The following is a 17,563-nucleotide window of genomic DNA, read 5'->3' on the forward strand; positions in this document are numbered from 1 at the left end:
TATTTGATTCCAGTACTTTTCACTTCCTGTGACAGCGTCATTCTCCCAAATAAAAGAGCCCATAAAATTACACTGTAGACTCCTGAGCCAGAGATGTTCAGTGATGGACCAGTCACACTCCCAGATATAACTGGCACAAGGAAGTGTCCCCAACCCTTATCATGCACCCCAAGTCAAATTTAGATTAAAAGTGAAACTATTTGTATCTGATTTTAAAACCAGTTCCTTTGTACCTGGGGCAGGTGTGCCAGGTGTGCTGTGCTCAGCAGGTGTAATGTCTCTCTGCTGGGTCTCAGATTCCAACAGACTTGACTGTGGCTCGTCTTTTTCTTTTTGCTCTTTTAAAGTTTCCTGTAAATCAGACTTTAATTTACTCTCTTTCTCATTTAATCGATCAGTGAGATTAAATGCAGATATTTTTTTAAATTTGTAAAGCACGCAAAACACAGAAATCTTGTCAGCAGATTGAGCAGCTCTGCTAGCTAACCATTTCATCTGAAATAAGCAACAGGAAATTGACTGCATCCATAAACTAATCAAATGGTTGACATGAATGCAGTTTAGCAAACTAGCTGCATCTGTCCCCACATGAATATGACCTAGCAAATGTCCTGATTGCCATTGAAGGTTGCTTAATATGTAAGAAATATGTATATGCTGTGTATAACTAGCTTAAAGTGGTAGCCAACTAGCCAACTAGGCAACTTTGGTAGCTAGCCAGTTGGCTAATCAGTCGATTTTGCCTGCAGATAGAAATTCATACATGATAAATATTGTTGTTGGGTGAAGTGCTGCAACTCAAGTACAGTCGACCTGGCTGTCTAAAGATAACCGACTAACCAAATTCACAGAGCTTGTGAGCTATTGAGCCCGCTCATGAACTCTTTAACTTGAGAAGTGTTATCTCAGACTTACGTGTAGTGAACCTAACAGACTATCTCCCCATTGTAAGCACAGAATGTATTCATGTGATTCCAGTGAACATATCCACCCCTGACATGTTCATGTCCTTGTGATTCAACTATAGAATTGCTATGAATGCTATGCATAAATGACCTTGAGTAATTCAAATGTTCAAATGGAGCAAATAATACTGTACAGAAATAAAGACTGATTGACTAGCCAGGGTGTACCTCTTCCTCATCTTCAGGAGGGCCAGTGTTAGGGGGGCCAAGGCTCTGGGGCTGGGTGTTGTCATCAGAGTGGGTGTGGTCACTACAGTGGGTGTGGTTATCATTGTGGGTGTGGTTACCAGAGTGGACTTGGCTCTCACTGACTGGGTGCTCAGGCCTTTCTTGTTGGTCAGAGTCTAATACAGTGGGACAAAAGAGCAAACAGAATGGCAGCTGTCACCATGTAGGCAGATCCCTCTACACATGATAAAACACTGGCTCTAAATATATTTCCATTTACCTGTATGGTTGTAGAAATAAACAATTGAGAGTCATTGTCAGCCTGCAGCTTAATAAGGGCCCACAGACATTACACTCTTATGAATTCTATTGTGGGTTCAGAAAGTTGGGAACCATGGTTTCACAATGCAGGGGAACCCTTACTTCTGTTGGAGGTTTTGGGGGTGGCATTACTCAGCAACCCTTCTTCGATCGCCGTGGAGACGATGGCAGTGGAGGCAGTTCTCGGCTGCAGGTCCAACAGCACAACCCTGTGGACGGGGGCAGAACTGCGACAGGGTTCTGCTCCAGAAATGCTGACCGTGAGGTCTACTATCAGGTTCCCAGGTACAGAAAGCTCTATGTGAAAGAAGTATTAGCACTAGCATTAGCAGATATAGCAGAGAGCAACAGTCTCATTATGTGCATTATTATGTGCATAAAAATGGCCCTCACGGCCCTGAAAAGGAATGCTGTCCCACTTTCAATTCAAATTTGAACCTAGGTGGCACATTTAGATAAAATGTGTACATGAAGCATTAAGATGATCAGCAAAATCTCTCAAGAAACCTGCAAAAACCAAAACAAGTGAAATTTACTCATTTTCTTACAGAATACAGGATTCCTCCACACAAGATAAAACACTGGCTCTAAATATATTCCCAAATATCTGCACGGTTGTAGCAGTAAACATTTGACAGTAATATTTCAACCAAGGCTGATCAAGAGTATTGCAGAGATTCCTGCAGCCATATACAGTCCCAGTGGCCAGCCTAAAAAAAACCAAAACAAAACAGCCACCACAGAACAACACACCCCTAACCGTGGGCAACCACCATGGTCAAAAAGCTAACACCTCGTTTTCAAAGAACAGCATACAGCGCTGTGAAAAAGTATTTTCCCCCTTCCAGATTTCTACTATTTCATATTTGTCACATTGAATGGTTTCAGATCTTTTGACAAAATGTAATATTGAACAGAAACTGAGTAAACGCAACAGACATTTTAAAATTAATTATTTATTTATTTTATTATGTCTGGCATAAAGCAAATAGACCATTTCACAGAAAGAACATCATACCAACAGTCAAACACGGTGGAGGTACTGTGATGGTGTGGGGATGCAGTTCAGTTTCTGCGAAGAAAGGCGGACTAAAATTCCTCCACAGCAACATTAAATAAATGAAATCATTAAAAATGTTTTTTGTGTTTACTCAGGTTCCCTTTGTCTAATATTACATTTTGCATAAATATTGGAGTGACAACTATGCAATAATAGAGGAAATCAGAAAGGGTCAAATACTTTTTCATGGTGCTGTAACATTTGTCATTGATAACAGTCCAACCTCTCATCCCAAAAAAAAACATAAATAATCTTGTTGAGTACACTAGCTATATAAAACATTAGGACAGTTCATGTAAATATCAGTTACTAAAATCTAATTTCTTCATATAACTGCTACTGCTTTGACTTTAGCAAGCTGGACTAATTCAAGCTAGCTAAGTGATGACCTGAAAATGAAGCTAGGGGACCTGGTCGCTAACTAGCTCGCTGGGCTTACCTGTGACAGGTGTACATTCGGAGCTCAGGCTGTAGCTGCATTCACTGCAGAACTTGTCATTCTGCCCACATTCCCTGCGGCACTGGGGGCAATCCATCCTCCTCCCTCTGGGCAAACATCACACAATTACAGAACGAAGAACCAAAGCACCCTGCACTAAAGGTAAAAGTGTTAGGATCTGGGGATGGAAGGGGACCACGGATGAAATCAATGGGGCCCATTGGAGGTTTGTGTAGATTGCAGAGGGATCTCTGGTGACTTCAGCAGGCTATATGTCAGCTTGGTTTAGAAATCTTGTATTTTTGTTAATAAATGATGGCCATTTTAGTCTTAATCACTGAAGATGCAGGTGTGTTCAGTGCACTGTATTAACTTTGCTGTGTCAGTTCTACTTCTCATTGCCAACCTGAACTTACGATACAAAGCAATCTAGTCAAAATCTTTGCGTTAATGATTGTATCTCAGGTAGCCCGGACGTGGAAACTAAATGTCTTCATGTCATCAAAGGAAGGCTCGGCATGATTGAAATGCATTAAATTACATTAATTACATTACTTACATGAATTACAGTCATTTAGCCGACACCCTAAACCAGAACAACTTAATATACAGGAAAACAAAAGTGAATTCACCTGATCTATTGACTAATAGTGCCAGACCAGACTAACAGGATTTCAAAGCAAATAAGAATATATGTAACATTAAGGATCTACATCCGTAGAGTCCTTGCAATATAATTTTTTGGTCTCGTTCTCTCAAGATCATGAGATACCATTTGATCACAAGAAAACAGAGTTTGCCTCCTGATCATGGGATATTTATTCTGGATCATTTTCAGGCAGCTGATTATGTGGCCGCAAGCAGTATTTGCATGGGTGTGGGTGAGACCAACCTTCTCCAAACAATATACTTGACATTACCCATTAAGGGCATCACCAATTAGCATATTTTCCAAACATTTATTTACTACATTTCAGCATTATATTTCAATTGAACATTTACATTCATATTTAACATTTATATTTATATATAATCCATGATTTTTCAAAGTTGCATTAATGCAGAACATTACTCTTGGAAAAGTGATTACAATTTGGGACAAAGTTCTCACTAAATGTTTGCAAAGGTGACATTTGAAAATTGTAGAGATTTTTTTTAATGCTTTGTGATGCTCAATATGCTAAATTTCAGCAGGAATACAGAATATGCAAAATTACTACATGTCTAGATTTCTAGGTGGTTGATGTTTTGATATAAACACATTAGGCTAACCCCAATTTAGCTCAGGTTTTCCCCATACTTAGCTCTCTAGCTTGCTATAAAACCTTTAAACCAGATGTAGCCAGGTTTTCACCTGAGGGCCTATATGGTGTTTCACCAACTTTTCACAAAACTGTTCACTGGGTTTGAACCAGGGCTGTACAGAGGTGACTGCAGGAATGGCTGGAGAGAGAAAAGAAGACGACCCAGAACAACAAGAACAACTGCGATATAAACAGGAAGAAGAGCGAGGACAGTATAGTGTGCTGCATAGAAGAGAGAATGAGCCTGCACAAGACAGCCCGAACGGGAGTTTCCAAATAGTAAATAGTTTGAAATGTAAATAGTTTGTAAATAGTTTGGTGGCCATGCAAAGTTCCCAATGGAAAGAAGGATAATCAAAGTTTTTAAAAAAAAACTTTACTTTGATATTGTCATTGTTTCGTTTTGTTCTTATTAGCATTTTGCTTTGTTGTATTAAGACTTTCATTCAAATAGGTCTTTGTGTACTTTGTGTACATTGTACCATGAAATGTACCAACATCCACGATGACTTCCAACATCCAAAACCTAAATAACCTGAATAGGCAGGTGTGCTTTAAGGAATGAGTTCTAGACCATAGGCCACACACCACAGAAAACACAGTATTTTGGAATAAGGTCAAAAATATCAAACCATATAGCTGCTGGTGGGGGAGTGATTAATTTAGATTAAACAATAAGAAATAAATACAAATGTAGCCCATGCAGTTAAAAATACTCAATGAAATGAGCTTGATGCGCAGAAGCTGATTCTGACATTGTGAGGGAAATGTGTGAGTACCATGGAGGAAAATCTTGAGAAAAGATATAAAAGGCAGGAAATACTGGGGGGTACATATTTTTGGGACCAAATTTCCAGAAGACCAACTTCAGCCAGCAAAACAACATGAGTTGAGGGTGGCTCAACTGGAGACGATATATGTAGACTTCTCTAAAAGGATTTTCAAAGATTCTGTATGGAAGAATTGACAAAAACCCCCATGCCTTCACTAATATCCTAAAATATACAAGATGACTTAATAGTTTCATCTCTGTAAAGGGAGGGTACACAAAGTGCTGTGAACAGGAGCCCCATCAGTCACAACAAAATGATTACTTGTTGAAAACAATTTGTGTTGGTGTAAAATATAATCTTGAATTATATATTTTTGTGTTTGTGTATAATATATTTTTCCTGTTGCTTGTATAGAAAAGCTTTCATAAAGCACAAATAAACTACAGTATTCAAAAAAGCATTTGTAGTCTAAAGTCCTGTTTGTATGTATAATAAGCTGTTAATGAAACAGGGGGTGTACTTGTTTCATTCATCCAGCGCATAATCCTGCACGGTCCTGGGTTACAATGCTGCTCTATAGCAATATCTGTCAATATTAGTTTTGCCTCACTTACCGGGATAATCTGTTCTGGAATCAGTTTGCGCACAATCTTTTCCGCAGAAGAACAAAGCGAAGCGTGAAGATGCGATCAGGATCTTTTTCACAGCGGATGCTCTAGACTGGGCACAGAAACAACTACTGACTGTCACCCAGTTTTATAAGCAAGCAAATCGAAAGTATTATTGTCAGTTTCGTTTGGGCGAGGCTATTAAGGGGGATAGGCTACGATATTACATAGTCTGTTTGTATTACAGTAACATATTGATATTCTGTTGTTATTACAATTACATTATGACACGTTAGCTCAGGATTTGTTCAATAGTTCACCATATGTAACTTTACTGATATCAACTGTGGGTCAATCGATGAATCAATACCGCAACCAAAAATTTGAATAACAATAATTTCCCGTAGAGCGTTATGGAACGTATTACTGGAAACTGTTCTTCCTGATTGAAAAGTCCTTAAATACGGAATATTCATTTTATGTAACATGCAAGTCCGTTTCTGGCATAATTTGACTCTGAGAGAAATTGATACCTCTTTAGACATCAAAAATGTCTAATTACAACATTGAACCATATTTTTACAGTTCGTGAAATTGCATTTAAGGTTGTAATTAAAATCTCATGAAAAACACGTTTTCAACGTACAAAAATGCCGCGTTACTCACACATACAAAACATTGTCTGTAAGTCATGACTTCAGATATGTCTGCCATTAAAAGTATTGATATCAAAATTGTGCCAAGTTTCATTAAAAAATACTGGCTAATCTCACACAAATTAAACAAGCTGTATTTCACAGCAATGCTACCTAACGTTTCCTCAACTCTCTCTTTTTTTTACTTTTTACTTTTTTTGTCTTTGTTATTTTCACTTATTGTTTTAGTTTATTGTTTTTGCCCAGAACCTGTGAGGGGCAAGGGTGAAGGTGTTCATTTATTTGATTTCGTATTTGTGTGAGTGCTCTCTCTCTCTCTCTCTCTCCCTCCCTCTCTCTGTCTCTCTTCCCCTCCCCTCCCTTCCAGGGGCGTCCCACCGGCGTGGCAAACCTCTTCTTGTTTGCCTGTTAAAGAAGTGTTTTCTTTGACACTTTGCCTATAAGGCCAGCATCCCAGAGTCGTCTCTTCACTGTTGCAGATGAAACTGATGTTTGGCGAGTACTGTTCAATGAAGCTGCCAGCAGAAGATCTGTGAGGGGGCTGTTTCTCAAACTAGAGACTGATAATCTTGTCCTCGTGTGTAGTTGTGCATCTGGGCTTTTCACTTCTCTTTCTGTCCTGGTTATTCATGGTAAATGGTAAATGGACTGCATTTATATAGCGCTTTTATCCAAAGCCTCTCCTGATCCTGATGCCTCTCATTCGCCAGAGCAGTTAGGGGTTAGGTGTCTTGCTCAAGGACACTTCAACATGCCCAGGGCAGGGTTTGAACCGGCAACCCTCCGACTGCCAGACAATCGGTCTTACCTCCTGAGCTATGTCGCCCCATAGCACTCACACTCACACCGCAGCTCAGTATCTCCCCCAGCCTCCCCCAGCGCAGTGCTTCCCCCAGCCCAGTGCTTCGCCCAGCCCAGTGCCTCCCCCAGCCCAGTGATGTTTTTGAGAATAGTTTAAAGAGTAAAAGAAAATGAAAAAAAAACAGTTAATACTTATCATTAACACTTGCCACACAAAGTACTTGACGCCTAGTGGCATGATTTATTACTTGAAAATGCATTGTGTGCATTTATAAATCAACATTGCTCCCACGCTTTGTGGAATTGTTATTTTTATTTTTTTTGGTTATCTTTATGTTTTTATAAAATGTGTGTTTAAACTGGATGAGTGGTCCTGTGATGGTCTGCTGCAGGTTAGCCTGAGCTTACCTGCCTTTTCCTCCGGCCTCACCTGGACAGGAGTCACCTCTTTAGCTTCTGTGTGCTTCATCACCCTTTTCCTGTCCCCTGACTGAATGATTTATTCCACAAGGTATAGACTGATTTTCCCTGCTCCTCTCAGTAGCTCTGGGTTTGATTGGAAACACTTTCCTCCACTTTGTGAAGAGGCTGCTGGATATACAAGTATGAGTGATTATACATTTGCTTTGTTGTTCTGAAATGTGTGAAGACCGAGGAATCTGCTGAACGTCTTGGAGCAGCATTTGGTGTCCCTCAGTTTGTTGGAGGAGCAGTGTGGTGCATCCTGGGTAAATTTCTGCTTTGATCTAATTTTTTGTCACTTTTAAAATGGCCGAATCAACACACTCCTACCCCATAATGTGTTGAGTCCTGGTCTAGCACACTGTCTCTGACTCAATGTGGACAGACTCCAGTGACTGAGTCCTGATGTAAATCCTGGTTGATTGTAAGACTAGAGGGTTCAAGCTTTCATCTTTATGCCCCTTTCATTGATAAACATGGAAAGGTTTTTTCCCCCAGTGCAGGTAATTACATTCGACACAAGTGTAAATTGTGTATTTTCTGCTACCTGAGACAGAAGGTAAAGCCAGCAGCAATGATGTGATGTTAAATGGATTTACTGCCATCTAGTGGTAGAATGAAGATACTGCCATAGTCTTCAGGCAGCTCAGTTGTTCAGGCAGTGAAGAAAATAAGGGACTGTTCATCAAGTTCAGATTAAATGAAACATTTATTTTGAATGTGATTATGTTATTTGTGCAAGTAATAAGTGCTCAAACACGTGGTGAAATACAACAATTTTACTAAGTGCAAAGAAGCAAAACAAATTTTGAATCCAGCTTTCTAAAAAAAGAAAAATAAGCAGTCATCACGAAAGCTATAAGGGTGGCACAGTGCTGCAGTCCTGGGTTCAAATCGCTGGGCCTTTCTGTGTGGAGTTTGCATGTCCTTCCACAGTCCAAAGACATGTCAGCAGGCTAACTGGAGACTCTAAATTGCCCATAGGTATGAGTGGATGGTGTGTGTGGCAACCTGTCCAGGGTGTATTCCTGCCTCTCGCCCAATGCATGCTGGGATAGGCTCTAGCAGCCCCCATGTCCCTGACCAGGATAAGCAGGTATAGATAATGGATGGATGGATGGATGGATGGATGGATGGCATCTTCTGACATCAAAGGTCAATTTTCTTTTTTTCAAGAACAATGAATTTCTATATTAAGGCTTATGAAGTGATAACAAAGGCTTATAAAGTGATAACAATAATCCTTTTAACATTGTAACAAGAAATCGTGTTTAAAATATTTGAAGAATATGAATGGATGAAAGCTATGCTATTGTGTAAACAGATTATCAAGCCACTTAATAATGTATGACTTCAAACAGCCAAGCAAGCAGTGATGAAGAGCTGACAATATTACCAATAGTACATGAAGGTTATGTGCTTTATTAATAGAAAAGACTTATTATAAAAAGCATAGAAAAAAAACATAAAATCGAATTTGTATTTTCGTTAAAAGTATTATTTTTGATATAGAGAAGGTCACAAAATTAAACAAACTTAAAATATCTCATCCTAGTTACCATCCCTGATTATGCATCCAAGCAATGGAATAATGAACAAAGCTCAGCCATGCTAACTCAGACAGTGTGTATAGATAAAAGCTGCACAGGTTATGATAGAGGTAACATCACCTCTTAGCATGTATATGGTTTTATATGTATAATGACTGGTTGAGGGTATTACCTGTATCTGAATATCAGAGACAGCTCAATGAAGGCTGCAAAAATGCTGTAATGTGTGCATCAGTGATTATCTCTCTTTCTTAACATCAGTGATGATTTAATTTAATGCTCCCTTTTTGACATGTGTTTTATTTTTTAGTATTTTTATTTTTAACCTATAGCCCTTTCTTGCATAGGATTCAACTTGGTTGGGGCACTTTTTGTGATTAGCCATGATACGTGTGAGTAGACTATTAATTAACGCCACTCAGAAAATAAATTTTCAACCTGACTGACACAGGGGCCATATAATCCATTTTATTTAATCTCCTTCTGTTTGCATCTGGAAGGATTTCTCCAGGCTTTCTATGGCTTGATCTTTGGTTATATGTCTCCAAAGAGAGGGGATGTCTGCAGGCTTAGCGTCATATTCCTTGGCAAACTGCTTGTTAAACCTGTTGAAGACGTACTTCCAGTAGTCTGAGGCCTGAATGCTGGTGTCAGGCTTGATGCGCCAGTCAGGGTAAATGCTCTGATAGTCCTTGTATGGATGCCATTTCCCCTCTGTTTCACTTGACCTGAATTTTCTCTCACTGGCAACACTAGAGGAGCAGATATTAATCAGTAATTCAGAGGATTCCTCATATCTATAACCCCCGATCCCCTGAGGACGGTGAATGGAAGCAAAGTGCTCTGTGTGGTTCTTGCCGCCTGCTTCACACGGGGTCATGCAGAAGGGACACTGCCTCCCACAGCCAATCACCCTGTTAAACAGCTCCTTCTGTGGCTGAAAGGGCAGTGAGGTCAGCCTGGCCCTCACATCCCCATCTCTCTGAAACTCTTTAGTAATGGCCTGCTCCATTTCATCCACAAGCACCTTCAGGCACTGGGAAAGGTCTTCTGGCTTGGCAGTGTTTAAGGCCAGTACCACTTCAAGGGGGTCTTTGGGGATGACGAGCTCCTGTAGGTCAGTACAGATATCCTGAATTAACTGCTGAATGTTCTGGTCCTCCTCACCCCTTCCTGTCACTCTTTCATTGGCCTTAATCTCTGCATTATTAATGGCTTCCTGTAATCTTTTTACCATCCCCTTCATGTGCTTAATCTCAATGTTCCTCAGGCGATCTCCCTCTGTGAACTGCTTAACCATCTGCTTGGATATCCAGTCGTGCACAAAGGCGTCATAATTACTTATGTAATTCTCAAAGTTCTCAAAGTCATCATCTGAAAGCAGCTGCTTGAGAATTGAGAACTGGAAGAAGGATTGAGTGCTGAAATCCTTGGCTTTCTTTCCTGTCAACACTTCATCCACAAGGTCAGGGCCCAGAGACTTGGTGATGTATTCCTTCACTGCATTTAATAATGGGTAACAGAAAATATACTCTATTCACTTCAGAATTAAATTTCAAAAACTGAAATGATTTGTATATGATTTAAAAACCTGTTCCTTTGTACCTGAGGCAGGTGTGCCAGGTGTGATGTGCTCAGCAGGTCTTGTGTCTCTCTGCTGGGTCCCAGATTCCAACACACCTGTCTGTGATTCTTCCATTTCTTTCTGCTCTTTAAAAGTTTCCTGTAAATCAGACCTTGATTTACCCCCCTTCTCATCCCCATTTTTACCCACAATTTGGGACATCTCATTTCATTGAGAAGTGAGATTACATACTAATATTTTAAGAAATGTTTTAAGTACTTGAAACACTGAAAAATACACACAACAAACACTGAAATGATCACACTGGGACCCTCCAGGACTGGAGTTTTGTCCCTGCTCTGGGGTTTGTGTAAGAACTCTCACCTTCTTCTCCTCCTTTGTAGTACACACAGTGTGTTTGGTGTCTTTACTCAAAGTCCCATCCATGGTGGCAGTATCTGCTAAACCACTCTTTGCGTCTGACTTATCTGGGTCTGCAGAGGAGGGCTGGGCCTGGGCAGGGCATGAGGATGGGTCCTCTGGTGCTGGTTCTAGGCCCGGACTGGATCTGTTGTCTGTGGTCCCCTCCTGATACTTAGAATCTGCACCAGAGATGTTCAGAGACAGACCACAGTCACACTCCCTGGTATAAAAGGTGCAAGGAAGTGGTCCACAATCCTTATCATCCACCCCAAGTCAAATTTTGATAATTGGAATTTATAATAATGATGTGAAAAAGGGTAAACTCATAGCCCATATTTAAAAGGTTTTAAATGAGAAGTCTAAATATTAAATATGCATTCAGCCCATACAACGTATATGCAAGAGGAGGTAGAGCCCAGCAGCAGTATAAATAAAGTGCATTAGGGGGTCCAAGGATGTGTCAATTGGAGGAGGCCCACATGGTTAGCATTGGTATGGATTCCTTGATCCTAGCCTGTGATTGGCCAGAAATTGAATTTTTGAATATGGTGATTAAACAAATCTAAAAGGCTGGAACAACAGTTTTTTGTCTCTGAAAACTATATAAACTCATGTGTTGGACTATATATCTTGGAAGACTGTACTTGTACTTCTTCCAGACCGGTCATTTTATAAAAACATCAAATAGAGTTCCTGTTTCTTTAGCTTCAACACCATCATTTTTGATACAAAATTCCTACCAGACACTGGCACACTGAAAAGTACTACTGATCCAGGCAGACTGCATCTTCCCTAACTCTGAGTGACACTATGGCCATTAATGCACCTGTGGGGCTACCGGCCTCCGATAGCACAGGCATGGTCAGGATTTGCTCCCAGGCCAATACAGTAGAAACATGCTTTACCAGTTTATTTTACACACTAAAAACATTTTAATTCCATATTTTATCATGTCAGGCTGCATTTAATAAAGGGTAACAGAAAATACACTCTTTCATTAATCTCAAAACTGAAATTATTTGTATATGGTTTGAAAACCTGTTTCTCTGTACCTGGGGTAGGTGTGCCAGGTGTGATGTGCTCAGCAGGACTTGTGTCACTCCGCTGGGTCTCAGATTCCAACACACTTGTCTGTGATTTTTCCTTTTCTTTCTGCTCTTTAAAAGTTTCCTGTAAATCACACCTTGATTTACTCCCCTTTTTAACCACAATCTGGGAAATCTCATTTCATTGAGAAGTGAGATTATATGCTGATATTTAAAAATAATTTTAAGTACACAAAACACTGAAAAATACACAAAAAGAACACTGAAAAGATCCCACTGCGTCCCTCCAGGACTGGAGTTTGGTCCCAGCTCTGGGGTTTGTGTAAGAACTCTCACCTTCTTCTCCTCCTTTGTAGTACACACAGTGTGTTTGGTGTCTTTACTCAAAGTCCCATCCATGGTGTCAGTATCCGCTAAACCACTCTCTGCGTCTGACTTAGCTGGGTCTGCAGAGGAGGGCTGGGACTGGGCCAGGCAAGAGGATGGGTTCTCTAGTGCTGGTTCTGGGCCCAGACTGGATCTGTTGTCTGTGGTCTCCTCCTGATGCTCAGAATCTGCTGCAGAAATGTTCAGAGACAGACCAGTCACACTCCCTGGTATAAGAGGTCCAATGAAGGGTCCTCAACCCTTAATATCCACCCAAAGTCAAAATTTGATCAAAACTGAGATTATATGATTTTAAAACCAGTTCCTTTGTACCTGGGGCAGGTGTGCCAGGTGTGATGTGCTCAGCAGGTGCTGTGTCTCTCTGCTGGTTTTCAGACTCCAACAAACTTGTCTGTGATTCTTTCTTATCTTTCAAAGTTTCCTGTAAATCAGACTGTCATTTATCCCCCTTTTACCCACAACTTGGGAAATCTCATTTCACTGAGAAGTGAGATTACATGCTGATATTTTTTAAACAAATTTAATCACATGATACACTGAAAATGCACACAGAAATCTTGTCAGCAGATTGAGTAGCTCTGCTAGCTAACCATTTCATCTGAAATAAGCAATAGGGAAATGACTGCATACATAAACTAATCAAATGGTTGAAAATGAATGCAGTTCAGAAAACTAGCTGCATCTGTCCCCGAATGAATACAAATGAAAACGTTCATGTCCTTGAGATTCAGCTATAGGATTGCTATGAATGCCATGAATAAATTACCTTGAATAATTCAAAGCCATGTTCAAATGGTGTGAATGATGCTGTACAGAAATAAAGACTGATTGACCAGCCAGGGTGTACCTCTGCCTCATCTTCAGGAGAGCCAGTGTCAGGGGGGCCAAGGCTCTGGGACTGGGTGCTGTCATCAGAGTGGGCGTGGTTATCATTGTGGGTGTGGTCACTACTGTGGGTGTGGTTATCAGAGTGGACTTGGCTCTCACTGACTGGGTGCTCAGGCCTTTCTTGTTGGTCAGAGTCTAATACAGTGGGACAAAAGAGCAAACAGAACGGTTGCCATCACAATGTAGGCAGATCCCTCTACACAAGATAAAACACTGGCTCTAAATATCTTTCCATTTACCTGAATGGCTGTACAAATAAACAATTGAGAGTCATTGTCAGCCTGCAGCTTAATAAGGGCCCCCAGACAATACACTCTTATGAATTTTATTGTGGGTTCAGCAGGTTCGGAACCATGGTTTCACAATGCAGGGGAACCCTTACTTCTGTGGAAGGTTTTGGGGGTGACATTACTCAGCACCTCTTCTTCCATCGCCGTGGAGACGGTGGCAGTGCATTCAGTTACCGGCTGCAGGTCCGACAGCACAACCCTGTGGACTACGGCAGAACTGCGCAAGGGTTCTGCTCCAGAAATGCTGACTGTGAGCTCTACTATCAGGTTCCCAGACACAGAAAGCTCTGTGTGAAAGAAGCATTAGCACTAGCATTAGCAGATATAGCAGAGAGCAACAGTCTCATTATGTGCATTACTATGTGCATAAAATGGCCCTCATGGCCCTGAAAAGGAATGCTGTCCCACTTTCAATTCAAATTTGAACCTAGGTGGCACATCTAGATAAAATGTGTACATGAAGCATTAAGATGATCAGCAAAATCTCTCAACAAACTTGCAAACCAAGGGAAATTTACTCATTTTCTTACAGAATACAGGATCCCTCTACACAAGATAAAACACTGGCTCTAAATATATTCCCAAATATCTGCACGGTTGTAGCAGTAAACATTTGACAGTAATATTTCAATCAAGGCTGATCGAGAGTATTGCAGGGATTCCTGCAGCCATATACAGTCCCAGTGGCCCAGCCTAAAAAAAAAATCAAAACAAAACAGCCACCACAGAACAACACACCCCTAACCGTGGGCAACCACCATGGTCAAAAAGCTAACACCTCCTTTTAAAAGAACAGCATACAGCGCAGTGAAAAAGTATTTTCCCCCTTCCTGATTTCTACTATTTCATATTTGTCACATTGAATGGTTTCCAATCTTTTGACAAAATGTAATGTTGAACAGAAACTGAGTAAACGCAACAGACATTTTAAAATTAATTTTTTATTTATTTTATTATGTCTGACATAAATCAAATAGATCATTTCACAGTAAGAACATTATACCAACAGTCAAACACGGTGGAGGTACTGTGATGGTGTGGGGATGCTTTACTGCCTTGCGAACTGGATGACTTGCCATTGTTAAAGGAACCATGAATTCTGTTCTGTAGCAGAAAACTCTTAAGGAGAATGTCCTGCCATCGATCCAAAACCTACCAAATTGTCCAAATTAAAGCAGTTAAAAATTCCTCCACAGCAACATGAAAGATTTATGTCAAATTATAGGACGTGTTTGATTGTATTTATTGGTGCTAAAGGTGGTGCAATCAGTTATTAAGCTTATGGGTGTTTGATAACTTATTTCAGTAAAAAAATGAAATCATTAAAAAAATGTTTTTTTGTGCTTACTCAGGTTCCCTTTGTCTAATATTACATTTGTCTAAATATCGGAGTGACAAATATGCAATAATAGAGGAAATCAGAAAGGGTCAAATACTTTTTCATGGTGCTGTAACATTTGTCATTGATAACAGTCCAACCTCTCACCCCCAAAAAAACCTAAATAATCTTGCTGAGTACACTAGCTATTAGGACAGTTCATGTAAATATCAGTTACTAAAATCTAATTTTTTCATATAACTGCTACTGCTTTGACTAATTTAGCAAGCTGGACTAATTCAAGCTAGCTAAGTGATGACCTGAAAATGAAGCTAGAGGGCCTGGTTGCTAACTAGCTCGTTGGGCTTACCTGTGACAGGTGTCCTTGCAGAGCACAGTCTGTAGCCGCATTCACTGCAGAACTTGTCATTCTGCCCACATTCCCTGTGGCACTGGGGGCAATCCATCCTCCTCCCTTTGGGCAAACATCACACAATTACAGAACGAAGAACCAAAGCACCCTGCACTAAAGGTAAAAGTGATCTGGGGATGAAAGGGGACCATGGATGAAATCAGTGCAGCCCATTGGAGATTTGTGTAGATTGCAGAGGGATCTCTGGTGACTTCAGCAGGCTATATGTCAGCTTGGTTTAGAAATCTTGTATTTTTATTAATAAATGATGGCCATTTCAGTCTTAATCACTGAAGATGCAGGTGTGTTCAATTCACTGTATTAACTTCGCTGTGTCAGTTCTACTTCTCATTGCCAACCTGAAATTACTATACAAGGCAAAGCAATCTTGTCAAAATCTTCGCGTTAATGATTGTATCTCAGGTAGCCCGGCCGTGGAAACTAAATGCCTTCATGTCATCAAAGGAAGGCTCGGCATGATTGAAATGCATTAAATTACATTAATTACATTAGTTACATTAATTACAGTCATTTAGCCGACACCCTAAACCAGAACAACTTAATATACAGAAAAACAAAAGTGAATTCACCTGATCTATTGACTAATAGTGCCAAACCAGACTAACAGGATTTCAAAGCAAATAAGAATATATGTAACATTAAGGATCTACATCCGTAGAGTCCTTGCAATATAATTTTTTGGTCTCATTATCTCAAGATCATGATATACCATCTGATCACAAGAAAACGGAGTTAGCCTCCTGATCATGGCTTATTTATTCTTGTGATCATTTCGAGGCGGCTGATCCTGCTGCTGCTAGCAGTATTTGCATGGGTGTGGGTGAGACCAACCTTCTCCAAACAAAAACTTAACAATTCCCATTAAGGGCATCACCAATTAGCATACTTTCCAAACTTTTCGTTTCTACATTTTTGTATTACATTTACATTGAACATTTACATTCACATTTAACATTTATATTTATACATAATCCATGATTTTTCAATGTTGCTTTAATGCAGAACATTACTCTTGTAAAAGTGATTACAATTTGGGACTACAACAAGCGTTGTTTCTCCTGATTAATTTTCCTGTTGAGCTCAATGGAAAAAATATTCAGGAGAAACAATGCTTGTAGTATCTATTGCATATCTGGCAGCAGCATGGTAGTTTGAGGCTCATTTGATATCTTGGACCCTTGATGACTTAAAGCCATCTAGCCAACAAATGTGTTCCATACTGTATCAGCATAATTTACAGCTGAATCTAGTCCCACCACCCAATTCCCATAGAGATCCATTCAAATGATCCATTTTTGCATCGCTTGTAGGGCAACCTGAAAATAAGATATCCAGACTCTGATGATGTTGATAGGTCACAGACATCAGGAAGTCATGGCATGCAAATGATATGCAACCATATACAAAACATGACTCTTATATTTGACTATTGAATTTCCCTGTTTCAAGCTTTTTCCCCAACAGTTCACTGCAGCAAAAGTAAACGAGCAAATGGTGGCACAGGAGGTCTCAGGAGTGCATTTGTTTAATTCTTGCTAGTTTTCTGAACAATGATTTGTTGTTAAGACCATTAAAGGCTTAATATTTTGCCATTTTGGGCATGGCCCATTTTTTGTGCCCAGGAGTGTAGTCTGCTGCACAGATGAGAGAAAGAGCCTGCAAAAGACAGCCCGAATGGGGAGTTTGCAAATAGTAAATAATTTGAAATGCAAATAGTTTGGTGTCCATGCAAAGTTCCCAATGGAAAGAAGGATAACCAAAGTCAATTAAATGGTGGAATAGTTTTTTTATTTTTTAAACTTTACTTTGATATTGTCTTTGTTTCATTTTGTTCTTATTAGCATTTTTCATTCAAATAGGTCTTTGTGTACTTTGAGACTATATCACTAATTAGCTAGCAAATGTACCAACATCAACGATGACTTCCAACATCCAAAACCTAAATAACCTGAATAGGCAGGTCTGCTTTAAGGCATGAGTTCCAGACCGCAGGCCACACGCCACAGAAAACACAGTATTTTGGAATAAGATCAAAAATAATTAATTGATTGATTAATTTAGATGAAACAGTAAGGATAAATACAGATGTGGTCCATGCGGTTAAAAA

At 39.9% G+C, this 17,563-nt stretch overlaps 2 protein-coding genes across 4 annotated transcripts in view; both read right to left on the minus strand.

Moving 5' to 3' along the window:
- LOC118231724 (titin-like) overlaps positions 1-17,563 on the minus strand; it is a 237,812-nt gene that overhangs the window by 130,608 nt on the left and 89,641 nt on the right. The window contains exons 5-6 of one of the 2 annotated variants that reach the window (XM_035425843.1): positions 13,375-13,550; positions 234-351 (exon numbers count right to left, since the gene is read on the minus strand). The exons of the other annotated variant lie outside the window; for it this stretch is intronic. Of the exons in view, the coding sequence (XP_035281734.1) occupies positions 234-351; positions 13,375-13,550 (294 nt within the window). The remainder of the gene's footprint in view (positions 1-233; positions 352-13,374; positions 13,551-17,563) is intronic. 2 annotated transcript variants of the gene reach the window in all.
- Positions 8,672-17,563, minus strand: part of LOC118231726 (interferon-induced very large GTPase 1-like) — a 53,155-nt gene continuing 44,263 nt past the window's right edge. For both annotated transcript variants that reach the window (XM_035425851.1, XM_035425852.1), the window contains one exon: positions 8,672-10,596. In XM_035425851.1, coding sequence (XP_035281742.1) covers positions 9,580-10,596 — 1,017 coding nt within the window. In that variant the 3' untranslated portion in view covers positions 8,672-9,579. The remainder of the gene's footprint in view (positions 10,597-17,563) is intronic.

The sequence above is a fragment of the Anguilla anguilla genome, chromosome 7 (assembly GCF_013347855.1).
Source record: "Anguilla anguilla isolate fAngAng1 chromosome 7, fAngAng1.pri, whole genome shotgun sequence".
Taxonomy (NCBI): Eukaryota; Metazoa; Chordata; class Actinopteri; order Anguilliformes; family Anguillidae; genus Anguilla; species Anguilla anguilla.